General features: G+C 46.6%; 2 protein-coding genes across 2 annotated transcripts in view; one reads left to right on the top strand and one right to left on the bottom strand.

Moving 5' to 3' along the window:
• Window positions 1–26068, bottom strand: part of CRYZ (crystallin zeta) — a 90378-nt gene that overhangs the window by 29373 nt on the left and 34937 nt on the right. Inside the window, exons 10-11 of the mRNA XM_082266363.1 lie at window positions 23823–23909; window positions 22440–22491 (exon numbers count right to left, since the gene is read on the bottom strand). Coding sequence (XP_082122489.1) covers window positions 22440–22491; window positions 23823–23909 — 139 coding nt within the window. The remainder of the gene's footprint in view (window positions 1–22439; window positions 22492–23822; window positions 23910–26068) is intronic.
• Window positions 526–22672, top strand: TYW3 (tRNA-yW synthesizing protein 3 homolog). The gene is made up of 6 exons (XM_082265335.1): window positions 526–903; window positions 4227–4307; window positions 8177–8275; window positions 13641–13712; window positions 15466–15599; window positions 22467–22672. The coding sequence occupies exons 1-6, from the start codon at window positions 631–633 to the stop codon at window positions 22660–22662; spliced, it is 855 nt and encodes a 284-aa protein (XP_082121461.1). The 5' UTR covers window positions 526–630; the 3' UTR covers window positions 22663–22672.

Here is a 26068-nt window from a genome sequence, read left to right as displayed (position 1 = left end):
TGACCTGCAGATCCAGAAATACTCTACTCTATTGATCCAAATCCAGAGATCCTACAGCCCACCTCTAAACCCAGACCGATACCTTACCTTGGTTACCTTCAGACCTAGGGATCCCCATTCTGTTGAGACTACGCACCCAGAGACCACCCCATGTGGTGACCCACAAACCGATGGAGCCTCTACTCTGCTGGTCTGCCAGACCCAGAGATATTGAAGTTTGCTGAATCTTCTAGGAACCCTATTCATCTCCGTTGACTGTTAGATCTACAGATCCCTCTTAATCTGGTGATGTCTCAGACAGAGGCCCTCTTCAGATAGCGGTTTAATCAGAACCAGAATCCCTCTTGATTCTGGTGAACTCTGGACCCTGAGAAAATTTTCAGTCTGGTGACCCCTTAGACGTAGGTCTTTTTTTAGATGTGAGGAGCTCCTGACTCGAGGGGCTTTATTTATTGTAATAACCCTTCAGACCCAGGTGTCCTAAGCCTGGTGAACTCCCAGAGGGAACTCCATTTTGGCAGAGTCAAAGTCTTGAGAACCCCGACCCCAGGAGCTGTCTTCAACTTGGAGAAGTTTTATACATGGAGGTCCATAATTAAGTTTCTGAAAATCCACTTTGGTTGCAGCAACATGGAAACAGAATCTTCTACAAGCAGTCAACAGAGCCAGAATGGCCACGGAAGCCTAGTGAACCAAAAGACTCCTTCAGATTCACACAAACAACAAACTCTGCCCTCCATTGGGCCTTTTTCCCACTGGAAACTCCAAGCTTCCCTCAAAACGGACCTCAGTAAGAAAGGCAGTGTGGACAAAGACATTGAAGAGATTGTGTGGCATGTTAACCTCCAGGACTGTTACTTCACCACCAGCTCCTGCTCAGGCAGGATTATTATCATCGATGAGGTAAGGGTTCATTGACATGGCCTTGAGGGATATCTGTGGTGAATCAATTCCGGTTTATCATAAATGCAATGCAACAAAGTTACTGCAGCCTCCTATACGTCTCAATATATGCACCTCTGTTTTTGCTTGAATATTGTTTTATGTTTACATGTAAAACATACCTGAATAGATTTCCGTATGCTGTGCATTCTCTTTAAAATGAACCTGTGCTTTACCAAACCTCCAAACGTACTAAAATGGGAATGAGGCACACCTTTTAGCAGAAGTATGTTGGCAATTGACACACCCCCGCCACACCCCCTTTACCGCTTGCCGACCGCCGCACGACTATTTACGGCTGCGGTCAGCCCCTCACAGGCAAAACCATGTAGGGCTACGTCGCTAGCCTGTGAGGCTCTAGGGAGCGAGCACGCGCCGCCGGAGGCGCGCTCCCGTGCGGTCATGGACCCCCCCCCCCCGCGTGTGCCCGGCAGACCCGATGTCCACCGGGCACTTGCGATCGTCCGTTACACCAGAAGAAAGGCAGGCGGTAATGTAAACAAAGCCGCCTGTCATTCTTCCCTGTGTAAGAATGGCGATCACACGGTTCTGCTATGTAGGACCGTTGATCACTGTTCTTACACTAGTAGCCACAGCCAATCACAGTTAGCCCTAGGACACACTTAACCCCTCCCTCTCCAATAAAGTTAACTCCTTCACTGCCAGTGTCATTTTTACAGTAACCGTGCATATGTATAGCACTGATTACTGCAGTAATGTCACTGGTAACCCCAAAAGTGTCAAAAATGTCAGTCAAGGGTCCAATCTGTCCGCCGCAATGTCGCAGTCACGTAAAAAAAAATCGCAGATCCCCGCCATTATTACTCGTTAAAAAAAAAAAAAAACAACAACAAAAATGACAAAAATCTTTCCCTTAGTAAACGCAATACCTTTTGCGCAAACCAATCAAAATACGCTTGTTGCGATTTTTTTTTTTTTTTTTTTTTTACCAAACATAGGTAGCATAAAACAAATTGGCCTAAAATGTTAAATTTTGATTTTTACATTTTTTTGGGGGGGAATTTCATATAAAAAATGTGAAAAATATTGTTATTTTTGCAAAATTTACGCTCTTTTTTTTGTTTATAGCGCATGATCAAAAATCGCACAGGTGATCAAATACGACCAAAAGAAAGCTCTGTTTGTGGGAAAAAAAGGACGTCAAATTCGTTTAGGTACAGCGTCGCACGACCGCGCAATTGTCCGTTAAAGTCACGCAGTGCCGAATCACAAAATAGGCCCTGGTCAGGAAGGGGGTAAAATCTTCCGGGGCTTAAGTAGCTAAAGGAGAATTATACAAAAAAAAATATTGGTTAAACCCACAAGTGTTTTTTGTTTTTTTTTTTTTTTTTTGGGCTCTTGAATTTTGCAAATGCAGCAACTTAGAAATTGGGTGAAAGGTTTAGCCCCATAAAATACTTTTTGATAATGCATTTTATTAGACCAAAATTAGGGACAAATGAGGAGGGAGGGAGCGACAGAGGGACTTCATTCCAAATGAGGGATAGTCCCTTGAAATCAGGAACAGTTGGGAGCTATGGCTTTACCCTTGCAGAGTAAAGCCACAGGTTTGATTTAACCTGGCTGGCCCGACCAGGCTCTTACCCTTACCTTTCCTTTGTTTCCATGGGGCAGTAAAGATTCCTATGGGGCATCTCCAAGTATGGGGGAGCATATGGCTCACTCCCTTCCTCCCTTCACTTGGAACTTATACAGGATACATTTTCACTTCCGTCGGCAAACCGAGTGTAAGCGGATACTGGGGCTGGTATAAAACTGCATGGGCGACATGGGATCACTTTAGGATTCATTTAAAAATATGAAGGCTATGATATTAGAATTAGAAGGCCCCTATTGACATTGCAAGAAGAAACTTTACAACAAAATTATCTCTTTGCATATGGAGATCCTACAGGCTGAGGAACCTCTAGACCCAGACCGTTACCTTACCCTAGAGATCTTCAGACATAAAGATCCCCATTATAGTGAGGCTATGAACCCAGAGACCACCTCTGGTGACCCATAGGCCCAGAAATCTACTAGTCTACTGATCTGGCAGACCCAGAGATCCTACAACCTAATAAAACCCTAAACAGAGAACTTTTTGACCTTACCCTGGTGACCCATAAACCCAATAAACACCCCTGTCTGGTGACCCTTAGACCCAGAAATCCTCAACTTTACTGATCTGCTACATCCTTAGATTTACCGAGCCTACAGCCTGAGGAACCTCTAGACCAGGGGTCTTCAAACTATGGCCCTCCAGCTGTTCAGGAACTACAATTCCCATCATGCCTAGTCATGTCTGTGAATGTCAGAGTTTTACAACGCCTCATGGGATGTGAAGTTCCGCAACAGCTGGAGGGCCGTAGTTTGAGGATCCCTGCTCTAGACCCAGACCATTACCTTACCTTTAGAGACCTAAAGATTCCTGTTCTGGTGAGGCAATGGACCCAGAGGCCACCTCTGGTTACCCATAGGCCCAGAAATCTACCTACTCTTTTGATCTGCCAGATCCAGAGATCCTACAACCTAGAAAACCCAAAACAAAGACCCTTTGACCTTTCCCTGGTGACTCACAAACCCAATCAACACCCCTGTCTTGTGACCCGTAGATCCAAGAATCCTAAACTCTAGTGGTCTGCTAGATTCTTAGATTCAGAGATCCTACAGCTCAGGGAACCTCTGGACCCAGACCATTACCATACCTTAGAGACCTAAAGATCCCTGTTCTGTTGAGGCTATGGACCCAGAGATCACCTCTATCTGGTGACCCATAGGCCCAGAAATCCACTACTTTTCTGATCTGCCAGACCCAGAGATCCTTACCCAGGTGACCCTCAGGGTGCATCTCTTTCAAATTATTTATTTTGCAAACACCAGCTCCGTATACTATAATATTCCATTTATTAAATCGTACTTCACAATTATACAATTAATCAGACTCAGTTGTTGATAATGCTTTATTACGTTGTCCTCAAGGACCAAGCCAACAGAGGACCAATTTGTGAGATGGTCTAAATTTCGCATGATATTGATTTTTGTTATGCCCAAACGCAAAATATAGGTGCCACCCAGGTTAAAGGTGAAGTCCAGGATAAAGGAGCTTATTCATGGGGAATGTTGATTTTTCTGCTGCTGCCATTGAAATTGTAGATGTACTCTAGAATAAAAATGGCAGTCAGACTTTCATGGTGCCTTGGCAGTCTGCAGATCCTGTGTTTGCCTAACATTTCTGTTTTCTTAATAAGTTTTTTACAGATCTATCTTCTCTTTCTCCTCAGAATTCTGATCTCTCCATAGTGCAGAAGGAGAACTGCTCTTGGCTTTTTGTGACCCATGACCTCTGTAGCATAGATGATGTGGTGAGTACATGTAAGGCACGGCTATTTATTGCTGATCAGAAGAGAAAATGTGTTAAAGTAAAAAAAAAAAAAATGTTTAGAATAACAAACATGTTATACTCGCATGCTCTGTGCAGTGGTATTGCACAGAGTGGCCCCGACCCTCTTCTTCTCATGCCCCCTGGTGGCGATCCTGACTCCTCCTCCTCTTCGTGTGTCCCCATATCAAACAGCTTGCTATGGAGGCACACAGTGTCTGCGCGCTTCCAATCTGTGTGTCTATGGAGTCGCACTCCTCAGACTTACACAGCGGGACATAGCCCTGCCCCCCCGCTTACTCCTCACTGCATTTTATTGACAGCAGCAGGAGCCAAAGGAGGAAAAGAGGGGAGAATAGATGCAGTCATGCCCTCTCTTCTTCACATGGGAGGGGGGGGGGGGGGGGGTTGGACTGCAAGGAATGCATTAAGGTAAAAATTGTTTTTAACTTTAGTATCACTTTAAATGCAGCATATAGCCCAATTCCAGGAAATCTGAAAATGATCCCTTGTAGTGCGCATGCACTACATGGGTTAGCAGCTCGATTATTCTAGGGGAGAGTAAAAATAATTTTACTGACCCGATCCTCCACTCCACTGGCAAATGGCATTTCCCTATGCTGCGACAGTGGACTATTCCTCAGGGTATTACGTCCAGTGGAGGGCTATTGACTGGTAACTTGGGCTTGTGCCCGTTTATGTACTATAAAAGCTCTGTAGCCAATGTAATCTGGGTCACATATCTGTTGGAGGATATGTGGTCCGCTGTATGGCTATATGGTGTTATACTCTGAAGTAAACATATAGAGACGAATGCAAACCTGATTGGCGTAGATGTCCTTTATTTCAAGGCTCATCTTAACACCTGCACTGGTCTTGATAATATCAGAACCTTAGACCACCAGAGCATGGGGGAGAATACATCGCAGGGACTGGTTTACCAGCATGGATGATTGGATACACAAACATTAATTTCTAAGCTTTCTAGACCTAATTTTCAAGTTTACCAGAGCAAAGATAAACGTGTCCAAAACTGATATTTTAGTTCTTGGTAGATCCTCAAGATCTTTTCAGGTTGTCTGATATCTGTCGCGGTTAATGGTTTCCATACATTGCTAAAAGCTAATGTTTCCCAGGTCCTAATAGCAGTCCTAATTCCTGGTCGGGCATGTTATTATGTGCAGGTTGTCCTCTGTCCTTGACCTGGTAGCGCTGCTGAGATCCATGTTTTGTTTGGGCATCTCAGCTGTGGCAGATACCTGCCAGCCTAATGAATATCCCCACGGCTTGGTTCACATTTTTCAGGGCACGATTTCAGTGTGATTTTTCAAAGGTGTTCGGTGCAGTTTTGTTTACCAGTTCAAGTGCCATTCAGGTGCAAATTTAGGTGTATGACATTTGAATTGGACCTATAATTGTACAAGGCTCTTCCGAAAAACGGACTGCGGCTGTCCATGACATACAGTGGGGCCCACTTACAAAGAAATTAAGGGTCTATAGTTTGTATCTGCATCATCATGATAGAGACAGAATATCAACCACAAATCCAGAAAAAACACATGATATAAATGTTATAAATTGAGTTGCAAATTATTAATTAGTACTTGGTGGAGAAACCCTTATTGGCCATCACAGCAGTCAGACGTTTCTTGTAGCTGGTGACCAGGTTTGCACATATCTCAGGAGGGATTTTGGTCTATTCTTCTTTACAGATCTTCTCTAAATCCTTAGGGTTTCTTGGTTATCGCTTGACAACTCAAAGTTTTAGCTCTCTCTATATATTTTCTATAGGATTAAAGTCTGGAGACTGACTAGGCCAATCCATGACCTTAATGTGCTTCTTCTTCAGCCACTCCTTTGTTGCCTTGGCGGTATGTTTTGGGTCATTGTCATGCTGGAAGACCCATCCATGACCTATGTTCAGTGTTCTGGCTGAGGTAAGAAGGTTCCCATCCAAGATTTTACAATACATGGCTCTGTCCATTGGCCCCTCAATGCGGCAAAGTCAGCCTGTTTTAGCAGAGAAACAGCCCCAAAGCATAATGTTTCCACCTCCATGCTTGACTGTAGGGATGTGTTCTTAGGGTCATAGTCAGCATTTTTCTTCCTCCAAACACAGTTAGTCGAGTTAATGCCAAAGAGCTCAAATTTGGTCTTCTCTGACCACAGCACTTTCTCCCAATCCTTCTCTAAATAATTCAGATGTTCATTGGTGGTCATTGAGAGATGTGCCTCCATACATTGATGCTGATTGAGAGATGTGCCTTTATACATATGATGATCAATGAAAGATGTCCTAATACATTGATGGTCAGTGGGGGATGTGCCTACATACATTGATGGTCAATGAAAGATGTGTCTCCATACATTGATAATCGGTGGGGGATGTGTCTCCATACATTGATGGTCAATATAGGATGTGTCTCCATACATTGATGGTCAATTTAAGATGTGTCTCCATACATTGATAATCGGTGGGGGATGTGTCTCCATACATTGATGGTCAATATAGGATGTGTCTCCATACATTGATGGTCAATGAAAGATGTGTCTCCATACATTGGTGGACCATTGGGAGATGTGCAGGAATCCAATGCAGGTAGACCACTCAGGTGAGGTAGAACTCAGGTGCAGGTCGGATCCGCCATCCAGACAGTCAATCAATCATAGAAAAGACATGACTGCACTCCAGTATAATTGAAATCAAAATTGGAATATTTTTATTCCTCATCACAGACATCAATACAGGACTGGTAAGACATGGGACAGGTAATAGGTTGACGTGTTTCACGACAAATCCAGTGGCTTACTCATAACCATACAAATGGTGTCTGTAGGATGACCACAGATAAAGAGAGAGCAACAGCTGAAGCGAATGCATGATGATTGTGCAATATAAAAGAAGCCGGTCCCATCACCTGCGGTATACATACTCAGACACTTAAAAACAACAATCTATCACAAATTTTATGCATAGAAAGGAAGAGGGGAAAACCAGACAAACACTTCCAATAAAAAATCATCAAAGGACAATCAGAGCATACACATATACAAATACATAATGAAGAATATCCAAAACCAATGGTTGTTGCAAAGCTGTTGCTCTCTCTTTATCTGTGGTCATCCTACAGACACCATTTGTATGGTTATGAGTAAGCGACTGGATTTGTCGTGAAACGCGTCAACCTATTACCTGTCCCATGTCTTACCAGTCCTGTATTGATGTCTGTGATGAGGAATAAAAATACTCCAATTCTGATTTCAATTATACCGGAGTGCGGTCATCTTTTTTTCTATGACTCATTGGGAGATGTGCCTCCATACATTGCTGGTTAATGGATTATATACTTTCATACATTGACGGACAGTAGAAGGTGTGCCGTTTGCATTGGTGGCCAGTTGAAGATATGTCTCCATACATTGGTGGTCAGTCAAAGATGTGCCCCTTTAGATTGGTTCACAGTGGGAGATGTGCTCCTTTACCTTGGTTGTCCGTGAAATGAATGCCATGTTACATTACTTAATTTCTGAGGAACCCCTAGCAATTTCTGAAGGAACATTGGCTAAGGATAGCTGACCTTTCCTACTCTATTAATAAACCTGTTTTAGTTCTGTTTGTATTCCTATTTTGCCCCAGTGACCACAAGCTAGGATGTGAGAGAAAATCTAACCAGGCACACAGACTGAAAATGAATCCAGACAGATCTATCACTTTGACTTTGGCCTTATCTTAGGAAAATAATTTAATTTGGTTAATAAACTGAAACCCCCAAGATTAGTCCAAAGAAACAAATCTAACTTTCTCAATCATCCTTTCCTATAATACTGTTTTGTGTTCATTGATGTCTCTAGGTTACAGCTGTCCAGAAAGCTTCGGGAGAGGCAGTACTGAAATTCGAACCCTTCGTTATGCACGTCCAGTGTCGCACCATAGAGGACGCACAACTTCTGGTAAGATTTTTAGGGCCTGTTTAACTCATATTGACCATCAGATTCCTTGTTTCATTTTCCAGAGTGAGAAAGTTATTATACACACACTAAATAAGTATATTAACCTCTTTTTGCCAGCCGTATGCATATATGCGGCCACTCAGTAGTGGATGGGCTTTAACGCTGGGAGGCCGCATATATGCGACCCTATGTAAACCTGTTACTGTACTGAGTGTGCGCACCTGGCACAGTTACCAATGAGTTGATTACCAATGATTAAGCACATGATGTGAAACGCGTCTGCTGATCCAGTTTGTCCTGTATGCTTTGATGTTGGACCTTTGATTTTGCAATAAATCGTTTTCCTATTACTGGAAGTGCCGCTTTTCTTTCTACACATGGACTTTCAAGGTTGCGGTCCTTCGGCGAGCACCCAGTAATTCAGGATTACCACAGCCTACTCTGGATCCTTTGTTCAGCTGACAGCCTTTGGGCTTTGATTTGCGCCTCTTTCTTGCTCTTTAACGCTGGGAGGCCGCATATATGCGACCCTATGTAAACATGTTACTGTACTGAGTGTGCGCACCCGGCACAGTTATCCTCGCATGATCGGAATGCCTGCCTCCCGGCATTTAGAACCTCGAAAAGGGCTTGGAGGTGGCAGTGGGAAGGGGTTAAAGTGGTTGTAAATCCTCACATTTACCCATGAAGTGACTGGCCTCAGTTGAAACAAAGAGATGAAACCAATCCTCCTACATATAGTTGTACTTTTTTATGCGCAGCCGCTCTGCTTTAGAGCCATTCTAACAGCAGAATTTACACAGAATTTATGAGCCTCAGAAGGCAGGGAGCAGGGATCTGATGCTGCACAGCATACAGCAGGGAGCTGACTGTTATCTGAGACTTGAATGGAGGGAATGGACACACCTCCCTCTACACAGACTCATAGGGAAACGTGCACCGCTGAGGCTGTCAATCACCTGCTGTGTGCTGGAGGAGGGTGTGCGGCCATCTTCCAGAGTTGTCTGGTGTCAGCATAGACTGTCAAAAGTGACTTATGCAGGGGAAAGAGAGAGGCAGATACACACTATACAAGGATATGTTTATTTTTCATTTCAGAGGTTTACAATCACCTTATTTATGCACTCCTGTAGGCTTTAGGAAAAGACCAGTAACTGTGTATAAAAAGGATATACAAAACATGAGATGTATATTCCCTTCTTGCACGCTATGCTGGAATCAATGCTATGGTTAACACGGTGCTGTATCGACTCCAGACTTGCCATAGTGTATAAGAAATATGGTAAATTTGCTGCGCTATGATCATAGGTAATGACATAAAACGTATATAAAACCAGTATAATCAATACCAGTAACTCTATTAAAGGAAAGCAGCTGACACAAAAAGACAAGAGAACTATATCTTCAGTAAATTGGTATGGGAAGGTGTCGCGCTAATCCAAAATACACAAGAAATGCTAATAAACGAGAAAAAAAGCCCCAAGTGTACTAGCAGAGTCCACATAAACTGTAGATATGGAGGGGTGCAAAACAGGAGAGTCCACCACCGAGCAGTGTAATAAGGTACTCTTACCAACTTGATAGACCCCACAGGCTCAAAAACTGCCCAAAGTATATTGAAGACAGAGGCAGGAAAAGACTGATGACATCCAAGCACTTCCTCTCATTAGCGACCAGATTGGGTTCCCCCAAATTCTCCTTCAGACACTCGGGAAATATAAAGAGAGAATCCCCTCATGGTGTAGCATATCAAATAATTTATTAGGGCACAAACAAAAAGCAGCTTACATTTGAGTTGTTCAAGATCAGCAAACAGCTGTAGAGTTGTGTGGATATCCCACCATCAAAATGGCCGCAGCGTCCCTCGTCTGTGCATGCGTCCAGGCGCCAGCCAATCCCGACGCGTTTCGTCAGAGTGACATCGTCAGGGGTGTGGCTTGGCCCTAGACGCAGGCCAATAAATAGCGGAGGGAAGCGGAACAACTAGACGTAATCCGGAAGCGAACGCCCATCACAGGCGCTACAAACACCGGAAGTCGCTCTTAACTATCTGCAATTGATGGCAACTCCAAAAGCAGATAAACAAGAACGATAAATGAGCGGAACTCGATACAGGCGATAAAGCAAATACCGGGTCCCTAAATAACATAAACTTATCCCCAAATTCATATGAGAATAGCAATAGAGCCCAGACTGGGAAGCGGCTCCATCTTGTGGCAGGAAAACTGTGGGGTCTATCAAGCTGGTAAGAGTACCTTATTACACTGCTCGGTGGTGGACTCTCCTGTTTTGCACCCCTCCATATCTACAGTTTATGTGGACTCTGCTAGTACACTTGGGACTTGCTTTTTTCTTGTTTATTAGCATTTCTTGTGTATTTTGGATTAGCGCGACACCTTCCCATAGTGTATAAGAGATGTCACCAGCACACCCACAGGCTTGTCTTCTTTTATTGTAAGATCACATAGTCAAGCTCCTCTACTGTATGTGATCGCAAAATAAAATCTTTGCAGCTGAAGACAAACCTTTTTACTTCCTGAATCCTCGCCTAGGAAAGGATGACCTATCCAGAGTTTTAGCACAATATCTGTGCATACGCCATGGTTTTGTAGGACTTAGTAGAGACCCATGGCATGTCTTGGAGTTGCCCCTGCACATGCCAAGGAAGCAGCAAGTTGCTGCCAGACTATGGGATCTGGTGGGATCTGGCAGAGACACATGACGTGTTTGTGCATGTGGAATTTCGGGCATGCGCAGACCCGCAGTGTGTCTGCCCATGAATATGATATTGTGTGAAGATGGCAGTGCAGGAGCAGAGCAGCACAGAACACATCTGGCTGCCAAGAAGATAACTCTGAGCCACATGGACTAGAATCAGTTTTTTCTTTTTTTTTTTTTTACGCAGGGTTGTGATTATAGCTCGGTAGGGTGAAGTTCCTCTTTAAAAGGACCCCTTTCTTTGCCCATTTGTGGGCATTTTGGTTCTGCTTCCTAGTAAAAGATTGCTTCAAGTGGACTTTTAAACTTCCACCCAGCCACTTAACCTCACTGCACTCCTAGCCCCCTCCTCTCACAATCAGGAATTAAATTTTTTTTTTTCTAAAAATGTTAAATCTTGTCTTAGGCGAGAATGAGGTCCCAGTCACCCGCAGGCTCCTGGGATACGAACGTCACACATCCAGGGAGTTCAAAAAATCAGCCTGAATAAAGTTAAAACAGTAGTGTACTAAAAAAAAAAAAAAAAAAACCCTGCAAGACAAAGGCATAATGAGCTAGTATGCATCGCAGCTCATTATGAAATACTTACCTTAGAACGAAGCCCTGACACGGACCCCCGGACACCGCTGTGGGAGCTGACATGATCCCTCGGCGTCTCTTCCGGGTTCGGCGGCTCCGGCGATGTGAGTGGCCGGAGCCGCGATTACGTCACTCCCGTGCATGTGCGCGGGAGTCATTTTCCAGCACTTCCCAGCAAGGAACTCTGAAGGTCCCCCCGGACCATTAGAGCGCATGCGCCACTCGCGTCAGCGGCTGCATTCAATGCAAATATCTCCTAAACCGTGCAGGTTTAGGAGATATTAATTGTACCTACAGGTAAGCCTTATTATAGGCCTTATTATAGGCTTACCTGTAGTTAAAACTCACAAAAAGTTGTATACTACCGCTTTAATAAATTAATAGGTACCAGCATCCAGATTGGAATCAAGATCAAATGGAAATATAGAGATCATGTTCCCCAGGACATGGACTCCAAAAATAGGGGAGAAGGAAACCGTATATGGTAAGGACTTTCTCAGTACCTCAAGTATAATAGACATGTACAAATCAAAAAAAATGATAAAATATACAAAATTTATTGAACATACAATGTAGTTAAAATTTATGGAAAACTCAGAAAAACATACAAAACTTAGATTTACAGACATATAGAATTCATGATGATACAAAGGCTGAGTTAGACCAGGCATTGGTCAATACACTTGAAATAGAATGTGCTGAATCCATTGGGATATCTATTCCTCTACATGTTTCGCCTCTAAAATCCACTTCCTCAGAAGGATTCTACTGTATGCACATTCTAAGGGTGGAAACATATATAATGTAAGCTAAGTTCAGTACAGAGTATACAATTTCAACAAATAGATTAGATTAAATGTACATTAAAAACACATTAGACTAATGTATTTGAATTTTTTGGGGGAGAAGTGCCTTAGTCAGGGAGGTGACTAAGAACCTGATGGTCACTCTGACAGAGCTCCAGCTTTTCTCTATGCAGAGAGAACCTTCCAGGAGAACAACCATCTCTGCAGCACTCCACCAATCACGTTTGTATGGTAGAGTGGCCAGACGGAAGCCACTCCTCAGTAAAAGGCACATGACAGACTGCCTGGAGTTTACCAAAAGGCACCTGAAGGTCTCTCAGACCATGAGAAACAAAATTATTTGGTCTGATGAAACAAAGATTGAACTCTTTGGTCTGAATGGCAAGCGTCATGTCTGGAGGAAACCAGGCACCGCTCATCACCTGACCAATACCATCCCTACAGTGAAGCATGGTGGTGGCAGCATTATGCTGTGGGGGTGTTTTTCAGCAGCAGGAACTGGGAGACTAGTCAGGGTTGAGGGAAAGATGAATCCAGCAATGTACAGAGACATCCTTGTTGAAAACCTGCTCCAGAGCGCTCTGGACCGCAGACTGGGGTGAAGGTTCATCTTCCAACAGGACAACAACTCTAAGCACACAGCCAAGATAACAAAGGAGTGGCTACGGGACAACTCTGAATGTCCTTAAGTGACCCAGCCAGAGCCCGGACTTGAACATCTCTGGAGAGATCTGAAAACGGCTGTGCACCGGCGCTCCCCATCCAACCTGATGGAGCTTGAGAGGTCCTGCAAAGAAGAATGGGAGAAACTGCCCAACAATAGGTGTGCCAAGCTTGTAGCATCATACTCAAAAAGACTTGAGGCTGTAATTGGTGCCAAAGGGGCTTCAACAAAGTATTGAGCAAAGGCTGAAAATACCTATGTACATGGGATTTTTTTTGTTTTTTATTTTTAATATAACTTAACAAAATGTGGAAAAAGTGAAGCCCTGTGAATACTTTTCGGATGCACTGTATGAGATCAGTTTTAGATGCTCCTGAGATGATTCACAGTTCATTAAGGTGCGTTTACCTTCCGACCTGTAGCAGATCTCCTTCTAAGCTGCTTTTTCATTGACTAGTTTAGTAGAGAAGAAGTTAGGCCCCCAACAAAGGTGACAGGGGACATCTTGTGGTGTGTGCTACTATGCAGGACTTTTACTTTTAAACTTAAAAATGTCTGACAGGTTCTCTTTAACACTTTGTTTCCTGTCTCCTTCAAGCATAGTGTCGCCATAAACTCGGCATTCCGAAATTCTGGCATCACGGTAGGAAAGAAGGGGAAAATCATAATGGTGAGTATTTCTCTATGCTGTGGAAAAAGGTGCATATTTGTATGTAAAAGTAGGTTTATGTCTTTGTTTGATCTGTTTGTACCCGTATATAGGTCTTCCTGGCTTGAGTAATAAATTAAGACATTCATGTCAATAAAAAGATAATTGTACTTTTGACATACAATTAAATTATTAAAGTAGTACTAAAGCCAGTTTTTTTTATTTTGAAGAGAGGAGAGAAGGATTAGAACTTCTTTCAGGTTTTTATTGCTGTCTGTGCCCCGTCAGGGAGGTTCACCCTCTTTTTATATGTCCTCATGACCTTTATTATTAAGAGTGAAAGGGAAAACCCCAAATTTTGGGTTGTCACCAGAACAGGAATAGAAGAGAAATCCTCTGATGGGGACACTAGTTCTGGTGACTATGGAGGGATCTCCTCTGACCTGCTGTTGTGGCTATGGGACAGGAAGTGAAGGTAAATCACCCCAGTGGGACACAGATGGCAGAAAAAAACGGACAGAGGCTATAACTGTACCTAATATTCGGTTGAAAATTTAAAAAAAATGGCCTTAGTTTTACTTTGAGGTGCTCTTCATACCTGGTTGTTCCAGTACCAGGACACATAAAATGATCATTTCTAAGCAGCGTGTACTTTGAGTGGAGTAAATCAGAGGTTAACTGCGGAGGGAAGGCTTCCCCGGGGGCACTGCGGAAAGAAGGCTTCCCCGGGGGCACTGCGGAGGGAAGGCTTCCCCGGCCGCACTGCGGAAGGAAGGCTTCCCCGGCCGCACTGCATCTATGTGCAAGGTATGCAGAGGCCTTATGAATACCTTAAATTTCAATGGACCTCAGACTGTGTTGCGTTTGTAGAGGCATCTATCATGAGAAATAAGATTCAGCTGGAGCAATGAGGAAATTTGTCTGGCTTTTATTTACCAGACTGCCTCAGACTGCTTCACAGCAGTAAAAAAGGACATAACCCACTTAAAGCGGAGTTACACCCAAAAGTGGAACTTCCGCTTTAGGGAGTCCTGACCCCCCCAACATGCCACATTTGGCATGTCATTTTTTGGGGGGGGGGGAGCGGGTACCTAGTTTTGACAGGTACCCGCTCCTACTTCCGCTCGGAGCGCCGCGGCGCCCTGAGCGGAAGTTCTCCTCTCCCCCTCCCTCCCTGCAATCTTCTGGGACATGTCAGAGGTCCCAGAAGATTGCCGGCCAATCGCGGCGCGCAGCGCGACTCGCGCATGCGCAGTGGGTACCCGGCTGTGAAGCCGCAAACTGTAACAGCCGGGTGCCCACAGCAGTGATGCCGGCGCCGAGGGAGAGGATCGAGGCTTCGGGCGGCCGCATCACTGGACCGTTGGACAGGTGAGTAAATGGCTGGAACTCCGCTTTAAGCCTACCATAAGAGAATCGCCTATTAAACAGTAAGCCTACCAAAAGAGAAAAAAGGGGAGAAACTGTTGATGACCCTTATTCACCCTAATCTAAAGTCCTTGTACCATGTCAGTAACTCAGAGTATTGAAGCCAAAGAATTAACATAAGAGCCAGGCAGCTAGCATTTTCAAAAGGGACCCAAGAAGAGGAGGATCAGGGCTGCTCTGTGCAAAACCATTACACAGAGCAGGTAAGTATGTTATTTTTAACGAAAAAAAAAGAGACTTTAGTATCACTGTAGGTTGGCATTGGATCTTTTGTTCCTTAGTCACATATACTTGTTTGAAGTGCTCCCTATGATAATGACCCGATAGTGTGTTGCTGTATTTCTAGGCGGTACGGAGTACTCATTGTTTGGAGGTGCCATTGAGTCACAAGGGGAAGTGTTTAGTAAGCAATGAATATATTGAATACTTGGTACAGACGGCAAACCGAAAAATGGAAGAGAACAAGACAAGAATCACCCGGTATGTTAAATCCCCATACTTCAGATTTTAGTAGGATATTGCCATGCTGGACGGGGAAAAGCCAGTTCCTTTAATGTTTCTAGCATAGTAAATTTGTTGTGTATCGCATACATTTAGTGTTCAACCGACGCACTAATCACTTCAGGAATGTTTGATTTTTAAAATTATCCAATTAGGTTGTCATGCACCAGCCTTTGTTCTCCTGAAGGGGGCAGCGCTGGCTCTTTTAGTGCATGATCAGGAAGACATATTTTAGATAGAAATATTCTGCTTTTTCTTTTGTAGGTCACACAAGCTCAGATCATACTGGTTACTTCTCTGTCTTTAGTATTGCAACTGTTAGAAGGAAGAATTATTGGATCTCCAGAAACTGTTACAAGTGCTATAAATTAAACATTAAAAACCTTTCTGACAAAAACTGGATTTTTGACTTACCGTAAAATCCTTTTCTCTTAAGCTCATTGACAGACGCAGGACTGATATATTGATATCCGTAGGGTTATACTGCCCCCTACAGGAGTAGGACACTAGGCAGGAAAAAAGTTCTGGCCACACCCATGGGCAGTCCCAGGGGGTATATCCTCTCTCTCCCTGCATAGGATGTCAGTTATGTAACAAAGCAGTGTCAGAGACTCATACCAACCCAACTCAAAATAGAGGGGCGGGTACTGCGTCAGTCAATGAGCTTAAGAGAAAAGGATTTTACGGTAAGTCAAAAATCCAGTTTTCTCTGTCGCTCATTGACAGACGCAGGACTGATATCTTGATATCCGTAGGGATGTCCCAAAGCAGTGCCATAAATGAGGGGTGGGATAATAGAAATAAAATCCAATCCAGAAGGCCAAAACAGAGCCAACCAGAAGAACAGAGGACTCATTGAACCAAGCAGATGAGACCCACCTGAAAAAAACAAAACCCCCAAGGTAGACCAAAGGTCCCCTCAAACAGCGGCCTGCAAAACCTTGCAGCCGAAAGAGGCATCCGCCGATGCCAGCACATCAACCTTATAAAATTTTGTAAAGCTATGAACCGACGACCAGGTAGCCGCCTTGCAAACCTGAAGCACCGACGCCTGATGGCGGAAGGCCCAGGAAGCACTAAGAGCCAGAGTAGAGTGCGCCTTAACAGGGAACGGAGGAACCCGACCCTTAATAGAATAAGCCTGTACCACCGTCTGTCTGATCCATCTGGAGATAGTCGCGGCAGACGCAGGCAACCCCTTTCTAAGGCCATCCGTGATCACAAAAAGTGAATCAGCCTTACGAAAAGAGTCAGTAGTAACCAAGTACACCCTGATCGCCCGAACCACATCCAAGGAGTGTAACGCAAACTCCCGAAGGATGACTGGGCTTAGGGCACAGGGAAGGTAACACAATATCCTCATTCAAGTGAAAGTCGGAAACCACCTTAGGAAGGAAGGAAGGATGGATTCGGACGAAGAACCACCTTATCCCTATGAACCACCAGATATGGGGAACGACAGGACAACGCGGCCAGTTCCGTCACCCTGCGTGCAGAAGTGATAGCCACCAAAAAGGCCACCTTCTGGGATAAGGTGAGCAAGAGAATCTCCCTAATATTTTCAAAGGGAGGTTTCTGGAGAACCGACAACACCAAATTAAGATCCCAGGGCGGCAAGGGCGCGCGCATCGGAGGAGCCAGGTGCCGCACCCCCTGGATGAAATTCCGCACCAGAGAATGAGTAGCCAGTGGCCTCTGGAAGAAGATCGCCAATGCTGAGACCTGACCCTTGATAGTGCTCAAGGCCAGCTTCTGCTCAACCCCCCGTTGCAGGAAGGCCAATATCCGAGCCACCGAGTAAGAACGTGGAGGAACCCCAAGGGACTCACACCACGCGATATAAGACTTCCATGTGCGATGATAGATCTTTCTGGAAGTCGCTTTCCTCTCTTTAATCAGAGTAGGAATAACTGAAGCAGACAAACCTCTATCCTTCAGCACCTGGCTCTCAACAGCCAAGCCGTCAAAGCCAGCGATCGTAAAGCAGGATGGAAGATCGGTCTCTGAGACAGCAGATCCTCCCTGAGAGGAAGTCGCCAAGGAGCGTCCACGACCAGCCTAACCAAGTCGGCGTACCAGGCCCAACAAGGCCAGTCCGGAGCTACAAGGATGACTGGAATTCCCTCCGCCTCTGTCCTGTGAAGAAGTTTCGGCAGCAACTTGAGAGGAGGAAAGGCATACAACAGCTGATACTGCCTCCACGGAGCAACCAGCGCGTCTGCGGCGTCCGCCCGAGGATCGCGGGAGCGGGCTGCAAACCTTTGCACCTTCCTGTTGAGCCGAGATGCCAACAGATCCACGTCCGGGGTGCCCCAATGAAGGCACAACTGGTGAAACGCCTCTGGATGAAGAGACCATTCCCCTTGATCCAAGGTCTGACGGCTGAGAAAGTCCGCCTGCCAATTTTCCATGCCCGGAATGTGAACTGCGGAAAGAGCCTGAACAAACCGTTCCGCCCAATGAAGAATGCCGGCCACTTCTACGGCCGCCAGAACACTCTTGGTGCCCCCCTGGTGATGGACATAAGCCACGGCCGTGGCATTATCTGACTGAATCCGAACCGGGTAGCCCCGAAGATGCTCGATCCAGTGAACCAAGCAAAACCTGATCGCTCTCAGTTCCAACACGTTTATCGGCCACCTGGATTCTTCCAGGGACCAGAGCCCCTGAGCAGCCAGAGACTCCCTGGTCCGCTCGCTCAGCCGGATCCGATTGTCCAGGGAATCTGGATTCCGGTTCCATTTGAGAAGAATCTCTATTTGGAGAGCCCGCGTATGAAACTGAGCCTGCGGAGACTCCGTACCAAGGAGGAGGTCGTCCAGGTAGCCCAGGACCGATATGCCCTGCAGCCACAACAGCACCAGAACTGGGGCCAAAACCTTTGTGAAAACCCGGGGAGCAGAAGCGAGACCAAAGGGTAATGCCACAAACTGATAATGGTCCTCTCCCACAGCAAAGCGCAGAAACCGCTGGTGTCCTGCGTAAATGGGAACATGAAGATAGGCATCCTTGATGTCTATGGACGCCAGAAAATCCCCCTGATGCAGGGAGGCCACCACTGTGCGAATGGCCTCCACTCCTTATTGCATCAAGTCCTGCACTGCCCCCAACAGAGCCGCTAGGCGATTCGGGGACAGTCGCATATTGGAAGGGAAGAACCGCACAGGTGGAAGTGATCGAAACTCGATCTTGTATCCCGACCGTAGGACCTCGTGAACGCGTTTGTCTTGAATCCTGGAGAGCCACGGGTTTGGGAACCGGCGAAGACACCCCCCCCCCCCACCCCTGATAGGGGAGGGGGCGCACCTTCAGGCTGAAGCGGTCTTATTCTCAGGTCTGGAAGGACCATATTTTTGCTCACCAGACCAGGGTCTCTTGAAACCCCCCGGGGGGGCTTTGGAGGGCTTCGCCTTGTCGCCGGCCCCGGAAGAGCGAAAAAACTTCTTGTGAGCTGAAAAGGAAGGTCCCTGTCTGTGACGAGGTTCCTTACCCTTATTAGCCTGTGGTAGAAAGGTGCTATTGCCCCCAGTGAGATCCTTGATAATCTCATCCAAGGTAGCACCAAACAGGCGATCCCCCTGAAAAGGGAGATCAGTCAAGGCTTTTTTGGAAGCCTGATCCTCCGACCAGCACTTCAACCATAGCATGCGCTGGAGGACCACCGTCGAGATCGACACACGCCCCAGCAATGGAGCAGCGTCCAGTGCGGCGTCACAAACAAACTGTAGCCCCTGCACCATTTTCTCCAGCAACTCCGCCACGGCAGGGGGGAGACTTCTCCCCTCCAGATCATGGCGTAACAGCTTGGCCCATTCCGTCAACGTCTGTGAAACCAGAGCAATGGTAGGAAACCAGCGGATAAACCGAAGGTGGCACCGTCCATTTTTTAAGGAGGGACTCTTCAAACGGATAGCGCCAAGCAATACGTTTGGGCATCCCTGGGGGTCGTTTTGGACGGACTCACTCCTTCTTAATGATATCGTCAAAGCATTTGGGAAAGGGTAACACCTTTGCCACCCCGGAGGGCTTGCGAGTGCCAAAGGCAACTTCCGTATGAGCTGCATCCGCAGGTGCAACCTCCAGTTTTAGGGTCTCCTGGACAGACACAATCAGTGCGTCCACTAGTGCCTTGTCTTGCGCTATGGCGGAGGCAGAGAGGTCATCCTCACTATCAGAGGAGACGGGGCGCGAGACAGCAGCCCCAGAGGAGGAACCCGCAGCAGCAGCGACTGGCTCAGGATCAGAATCTGAGGCATCAGACAAGACAGGGGTAGGCGGGGGTCACTTTTTAGCCCCCCGTCCCTGACAGGCCACCTCCACCCGGGACACAAATGACTCCAGGAACGCCGAAGCGCATCAATGGTGAGCGGAGAATCAGAGGGCCCTGCGGCCACCTCGAAGGGGATCAGGTGGGGACACATGTGCAGCAGGGTCCATGGTAACACCAGGAGAACCCGTCAGCAAAGTATGACAAAATAGAAAAAAAAAAAAAAAATTTTTTTTTTTTTTTTTTTTAGAAATGTCACCTAGCGCTACAGCGCCCCTCAATGAGAGAGAGACCCCCAAAAGACTCACCACACGATGCACCAGAGTCCAACAGGACTGCTCTCAGCCTTGGGGGGGGGGGTGTCGGTCAAAGGAGACGATGCGACTCGGCCGTCGACCGGTCGTATGCGACTCGGCGGGACGTTTAACCTGCGGACCAGTCCCCGTCCAGCGTGACTATGTTGTGGCCGACCCAGCGCGGAGCTAGGGCCTGCACGCGCTCGTAGGCCGGCTGGGGTGACCACTGGATCTCAACATCCAGCCCGTCGCCCAGATTCGGCATAATTGCTTGAAGATCTCACAGGAACAACTGGAGAAAAAAGCTAACTAAAAAAAGATTTATCTAAAAAAGCTTGCCAGGACCAGAGATCCCAGCAAGGAACTTAGGTCCTTACTCCTGACTAGGCAGAAAAAAAACTGACTTCCTATGCAGGGAGAGAGAGGATATACCCCCTGGGACTGCCCATGGGTGTGGCCAGAACTTTTTTCCTGCCTAGTGTCCTACTCCTGTAGGGGGCAGTATAACCCTACGGATATCAAGATATCAGTCCTGCGTCTGTCAATGAGCGACAGAGAAACAACATTTTATCTGATAATGAGCATGAAAGCAATGTGACTTTTACCCCATAGAGATTTTACAGTCCTCTTATTGATATCTAGAATGATTTTAGCTTCAGGTGTTTAGATTTAAAACTGAATTCTGGGGAAAGTCCAAAGTTACCTCTGCAGCATGCCTCCTTCTGCACTGCAAGAGTTAAATGCTGTTTTTGTCTGGAGCATCGGTGTTCAACTTCTTGATATAGGGGGCCTCAATTGCAGCCCCAACGTCCCTGAAGGACCGCACGCAATATTCAATAATGTAGTGCTACAAAGAGCTCTCAGAGACTGCAGATATGCAACGGGGGACAATCTGAGACTGCAGATATGCAACGGGGGACAATCAGAGACTGCAGATATGCAACGGGGGACAATCAGAGACTGCAGATATGCAACGGGGGACAATCAGAGACTGCAGATATGCAACGGGGGACAATCAGAGACTGCAGATATGCAACAGGAGACGGCCAGAGCCTGCAGGCATGCAGCAGGAGACGGCCAGAGCCTGCAGCAGGAGACGGCCAGAGCCCGCAGGCATGCAGCAGGAGACGGCCAGAGCCCGCAGGCATGCAGCAGGAGACGGCCAGAGCCCGCAGGCATGCAGCAGGAGACGGCCAGAGCCCGCAGGCATGCAGCAGGAGACGGCCAGAGCCCGCAGGCATGCAGCAGGAGACGGCCAGAGCCCGCAGGCATGCAGCAGGAGACGGCCAGAGCCCGCAGGCATGCAGCAGGAGACGGCCAGAGCCCGCAGGCATGCAGCAGGAGACGGCCAGAGCCCGCAGGCATGCAGCAGGAGACGGCCAGAGCCCGCAGGCATGCAGCAGGAGACGGCCAGAGCCCGCAGGCATGCAGCAGGAGACGGCCAGAGCCCGCAGGCATGCAGCAGGAGACGGCCAGAGCCCGCAGGCATGCAGCAGGAGACGGCCAGAGCCCGCAGGCATGCAGCAGGAGACAGTCAGAGACTGCAGGCACAGGCATGAAATAATGTAGTGCTACAAAGAGCTGTCAGAGACTGCAGATATGCAACGGGGGACGATCAGAGACTGCAGATATGCAACGGGGGACAATCTGAGACTGCAGATATGCAACGGGGGACAATCAGAGACTGCAGATATGCAACGGGGGACAATCAGAAACTGCAGATATGCAACAGGAGACGGCCAGAGCCTGCAGGCATGCAGCAGGAGACGGCCAGAGCCCGCAGGCATGCAGCAGGAGACGGCCAGAGCCCGCAGGCATGCAGCAGGAGACGGACAGAGCCCGCAGGCATGCAGCAAAAGAAGGTCAGAGACTGCAGGCATGCAACAGGAGACGGTCAGAGACTGCAGACATGCTAGGTAAAGAACTTGTTGGAGACTGAGCAGAAAACTGGGGACATGTTCAGGAATTTGTCCTAGACTTGAGACAAATTACACGAGAATGCTAGAGATCACATTGCATTGTAAATGAGAATGCTGTGGAGGAAATTATAATAGAGTGCTGGCTGCTAGGGTAGCGAGGGATAAGGTAAGTTCTCCGGAATGGGGCAGCACTGGCTCTGTTTTTTAATGGTGCCCTAGACAAAAAATAATTTAACTCTTGCAGTGTGGGGGTTTACTGCAAGGACAACTTCCTTCCACATTTCCTGAGTTTATTTTGAACAGTTTGAAATGTTGACTTTAAGGGCCATATTTTTACTTTGGTTTGTTCTTTCTATTTCTGCAGATTCTTTAGCTGCCTCCAGACGGCTCTACAGAAAAGGGATGGAAAGAGTGAGAGGGACCACAGGGAAAAGACTGACAGCTCGGTGTACACTCGGCGGAGGAGAAGGCAGGAGGTGACGGAGATAACCGATGGCAGTCCTTGTGAATCCCCAGGTGACCCAGAGACTTGCATTTCCTTCCTACATGATACAGACTAAGGCAATGGACTGGAGAGACAACTACTGGAGAATATTTCTGAATAAAGATTTCACCTAATCATCCAAACTTTTTTACAAACTTCTGATAAAGAAAAACATAGATATGTGTAAGCCATGGATATATGCGCTGCTGTACCTAAGATACTTATATGGACAAACTCATCTGCTTCAGATGCTCCAACAGCCCCATCACAGGATAGAAGTGCCTTAAAGCAGGGGTCCCCAGCCCTCGGGCCGCTGACCGGTGCCGGTCTGCGGACTGTTGATGATCGGGCCGCACAAGGAGAGACTGTGGTTCTCACAGGGCTATCACAAACCGCGATCACCACTCACCCCCTGCTGTGCAACCAGGCTCGTGTGTCCTCTCCCGGCTCCTCTGCCTACTCAACCGACTAAGTCATTAGAGGAGTAGGGGGTGGGTGGAGCTGCAGATCTGAATAGAGAGCTCCTCGCACCCCCTGCCCTGCTGATAGGATGACATCGCCAGGCAGGCAGGGGAGCGGGGACTGCGGTGTGAAGTGGGGCTGAGGACAGACTCTGAGTATCCTATCCTATCCTCCAGTACCTGGGAAAATTGGCTGCCATGAAACCGGTCCCTAGTCTGGAGCAAAAAGGTTGGGGACCGCTGCCGTAAAGTATATGTAAACCCTCACCTTGTAAAACAACTCATTCACTTTAAAAAATAGAAATGAAAAGCAAACCATTTGTATATACATATAAAAAAACATTATAAATACCTCCACCCCCCCCCCCCCTCTTTTTTTTTTTTTAATAAGTGTTAGAACTGTTCTTAGCTGGAGCAGGAGCTGGAGGAGGAGAAACAGCGGCACGCTAATCTTCCCAGTGAATGGCTGTGCAGGGGAAAGTGTGTCAGCACAAGCCTAATCATTGGGTTAGCTCCCAGTACAGCCATAAAACTGGCCATGCTGTGCTCTCATGCCTAGTGTGATCAGTTTTTATTGGAAATCAAAGGGACTAGTAGGAACACCAGGGATTTCACACAAAGGAAGCAATAAAAAGAGAACAGGAGACTTTTTCATACAAGTGCATGGTACAGCATATTCTTTAATGCCTCTGATCCCACACACACTGATCAATGATGTTTTATACAGAAGGTTTTGGCTCTGGATAAATCTTGAGACTAATAATTATATTCTTACCTTTTCCTGAATCTTCCTTTCTTTGTACATCTTCAGGATCCCTGCGGTAGTTTGAGGGGAGTGTCTATGATCTTCGAAATTTCTTTCCTGGTTTGTGCAATCTTTAACTCATAGATCTGTTAGAAAAGGTTTGGCTGTTGGAGGACTGTTTATGGTGCCTTTTGTCTTCTTGGCCCAAATTAACTATTTAACCTGTTGGCGCCAGCAGCATGCAAAAATGCAGCCTCTCAGCTGGTGGGCTTTGGCGCTGAGCAGCTGCATATTTGCATGCAATATTGCGAGAACCGCTGAGAGCGCGTGCCCCCGGAACAGTTACTGGCGGCTAACGGAAAGCTACCAATCGCTACTTGCGTTCAGGAACTTTCCGATCATGTGGTAGCCAATCACGTTGGTCACATGATCATAAACCTCGCCCCACCTCCTGGCACCGGCGTTAAAGTGTACTAAAACCTGGATTGTTACCTTTAAAGTGGAATTCCAGGCTAGATCTAACTAAGCTTAAAACGAATCCCACCCTCGCCTAACTCCTATACTAACTACCCTGTAGAAAGAAGATGCTTATACCTATTCTCAGGGCTCTCTGGTCTGGTCACATGATCCGCTCCCAGCAGCCGGCTTCAGTGTAATGGAGGGAAAGCCAAAAGTGGATGCACCACAGTAAGCCTATGGGTGACATCACTGCACAGGCATTCCAGCTGTTGTCAATCTCTCCTCTCCCCTGAAGCCAGTTGCTGGGGCGATCTCATGACCGGAGTACAGTGCTCCGAGGATAGCTAAGTATAGACATTTTCCTTCTACAGCAGGGGTCTTCAAACTTCCTAAACAAAGGGCCAGTTTACTGTCCTTCAGCCTGTGGCCAGTGGAGGTAGAAAATGCCCCAGACTTGGTGGTCAGTGAGGGTAAAATAATTACATAACACCTGTGGGCACTAGGAGGTACAGGCAGTCCCCGGGTTACAAACAAGATAGGTTCTGAAGGTTTGTTCTGAATTTGAATTTGTTTGCAAGTTGGAACAGGTACATTTTTTTTCAAGTGTATAGCTCCAGCCAAAAAATATTTAGTTTTTTGGATAGCATAGGGAAGGGTTAACACTCCCATAACCTTTGTTTTGCTGTCTGTGCCCCTGTTCTGAAGATCTCACCTCACTTTCTGTCCCTGTGACAATTGGATTTTGAAAATTGTGGATTGTTGTGGAAACAAGGATTGGTGATAAAGCTTCAGTGGAGACACCTTTTTCCCATGATAACTCTTACAGGAGAGAATTTCCCTTCCTAGGGGGAGATTTCCTCTCACTTCTGTTGTCTCCCTCCATGTGTAAGTGAGATGTTTGTAACCCAGCGACGCCTGTATTGATATTAGTGGGAAGAATAGTTCTCCATCGTTGGCGTTAGTGGGAGGAATGGTGCCCAATCGTTGATATCAGTTGGAAGAGTAGTTATCCACCTTTGGTTTCAGTCGGAGGAGTAGTTCACCTTTTGAGGTCAGTTGGAAGAGTAGTTCTCCACCTTTGGTGTTAGTTGGAGGAATAGTGCTCCATCTTTGACGGCAGCGGGAGGAGTAGTTCTCCACCTTTGGTGTCAGTGGGAGGAATATTCCTCCATCTTTGGTGGCAGTTTGGAGACCTCTGTTCTACAGGGTAGTTAGTATAGGAGCTAGAAGGAGATGCAAGCAGTTTTAAGCTTAGAGCCTGGAATTCCACTTTAACTTACTGTAAAAACCCTGCCTTGGAGGCCATTGACGGACACAGAGGGGGTGGATTTACTAAAATTGGAGTGTGCAAAATCTGGCGCAGCTCTCCGTAGAAACCAGTTTCCAGCTTAATTGAACAATCTAAAGTTAAAAGCTGATTGGCTACCATGCACAGCTGCACCAGATTTTACACTCTCCAGTTTTAGAAAACCAACTCCTCTGTTTTAATATCATTTATAAACCATGGGTTGTATGAATGCCTTTTGGAAGCATTGGACCCTAGGCTAAAACTCAATGTTAACCAAAAGCAACCATAACCTCTGCCTGGATGTAGTAAAAACCAAACAAAAACAGAGAATAGAGCTCAACCAAACTACAAATTGAGCCTAAAAAGATGTCCATTTACCTTGAGGACACGAATGGCGATTTTCCACTGCGAGTACCGGCTCGGCTCCACTCGGCACTGCTTGGCCCAGCTCGGCTCGGTTTTCTTTTCCACTGCGTGGTAAGAGTCGGCACCTTTCAGCACTGTATAGGCTCTACTCGGCTCGGTTTGC

The sequence above is a fragment of the Pelophylax lessonae genome, assembly GCF_965119305.1.
Source record: "Pelophylax lessonae genome assembly, chromosome: 8".
Classification (NCBI taxonomy): Eukaryota; Metazoa; Chordata; class Amphibia; order Anura; family Ranidae; genus Pelophylax; species Pelophylax lessonae.
This window is presented reverse-complemented; position numbering and strand designations above follow the sequence as displayed.

Bases quoted from the DNA above. Each gene is read 5' to 3' on its own strand.
- TYW3 (XM_082265335.1), top strand. From the start codon at position 631: ATGGAAACAGAATCTTCTACAAGCAGTCAACAGAGCCAGAATGGCCAC. The intron at 904-4,226 runs GTAAGGGTTCAT...CTTTCTCCTCAG, and splicing joins GGATTATTATCATCGATGAG to AATTCTGATCTCTCCATAGT. The intron at 4,308-8,176 runs GTGAGTACATGT...TGATGTCTCTAG, and splicing joins TCTGTAGCATAGATGATGTG to GTTACAGCTGTCCAGAAAGC.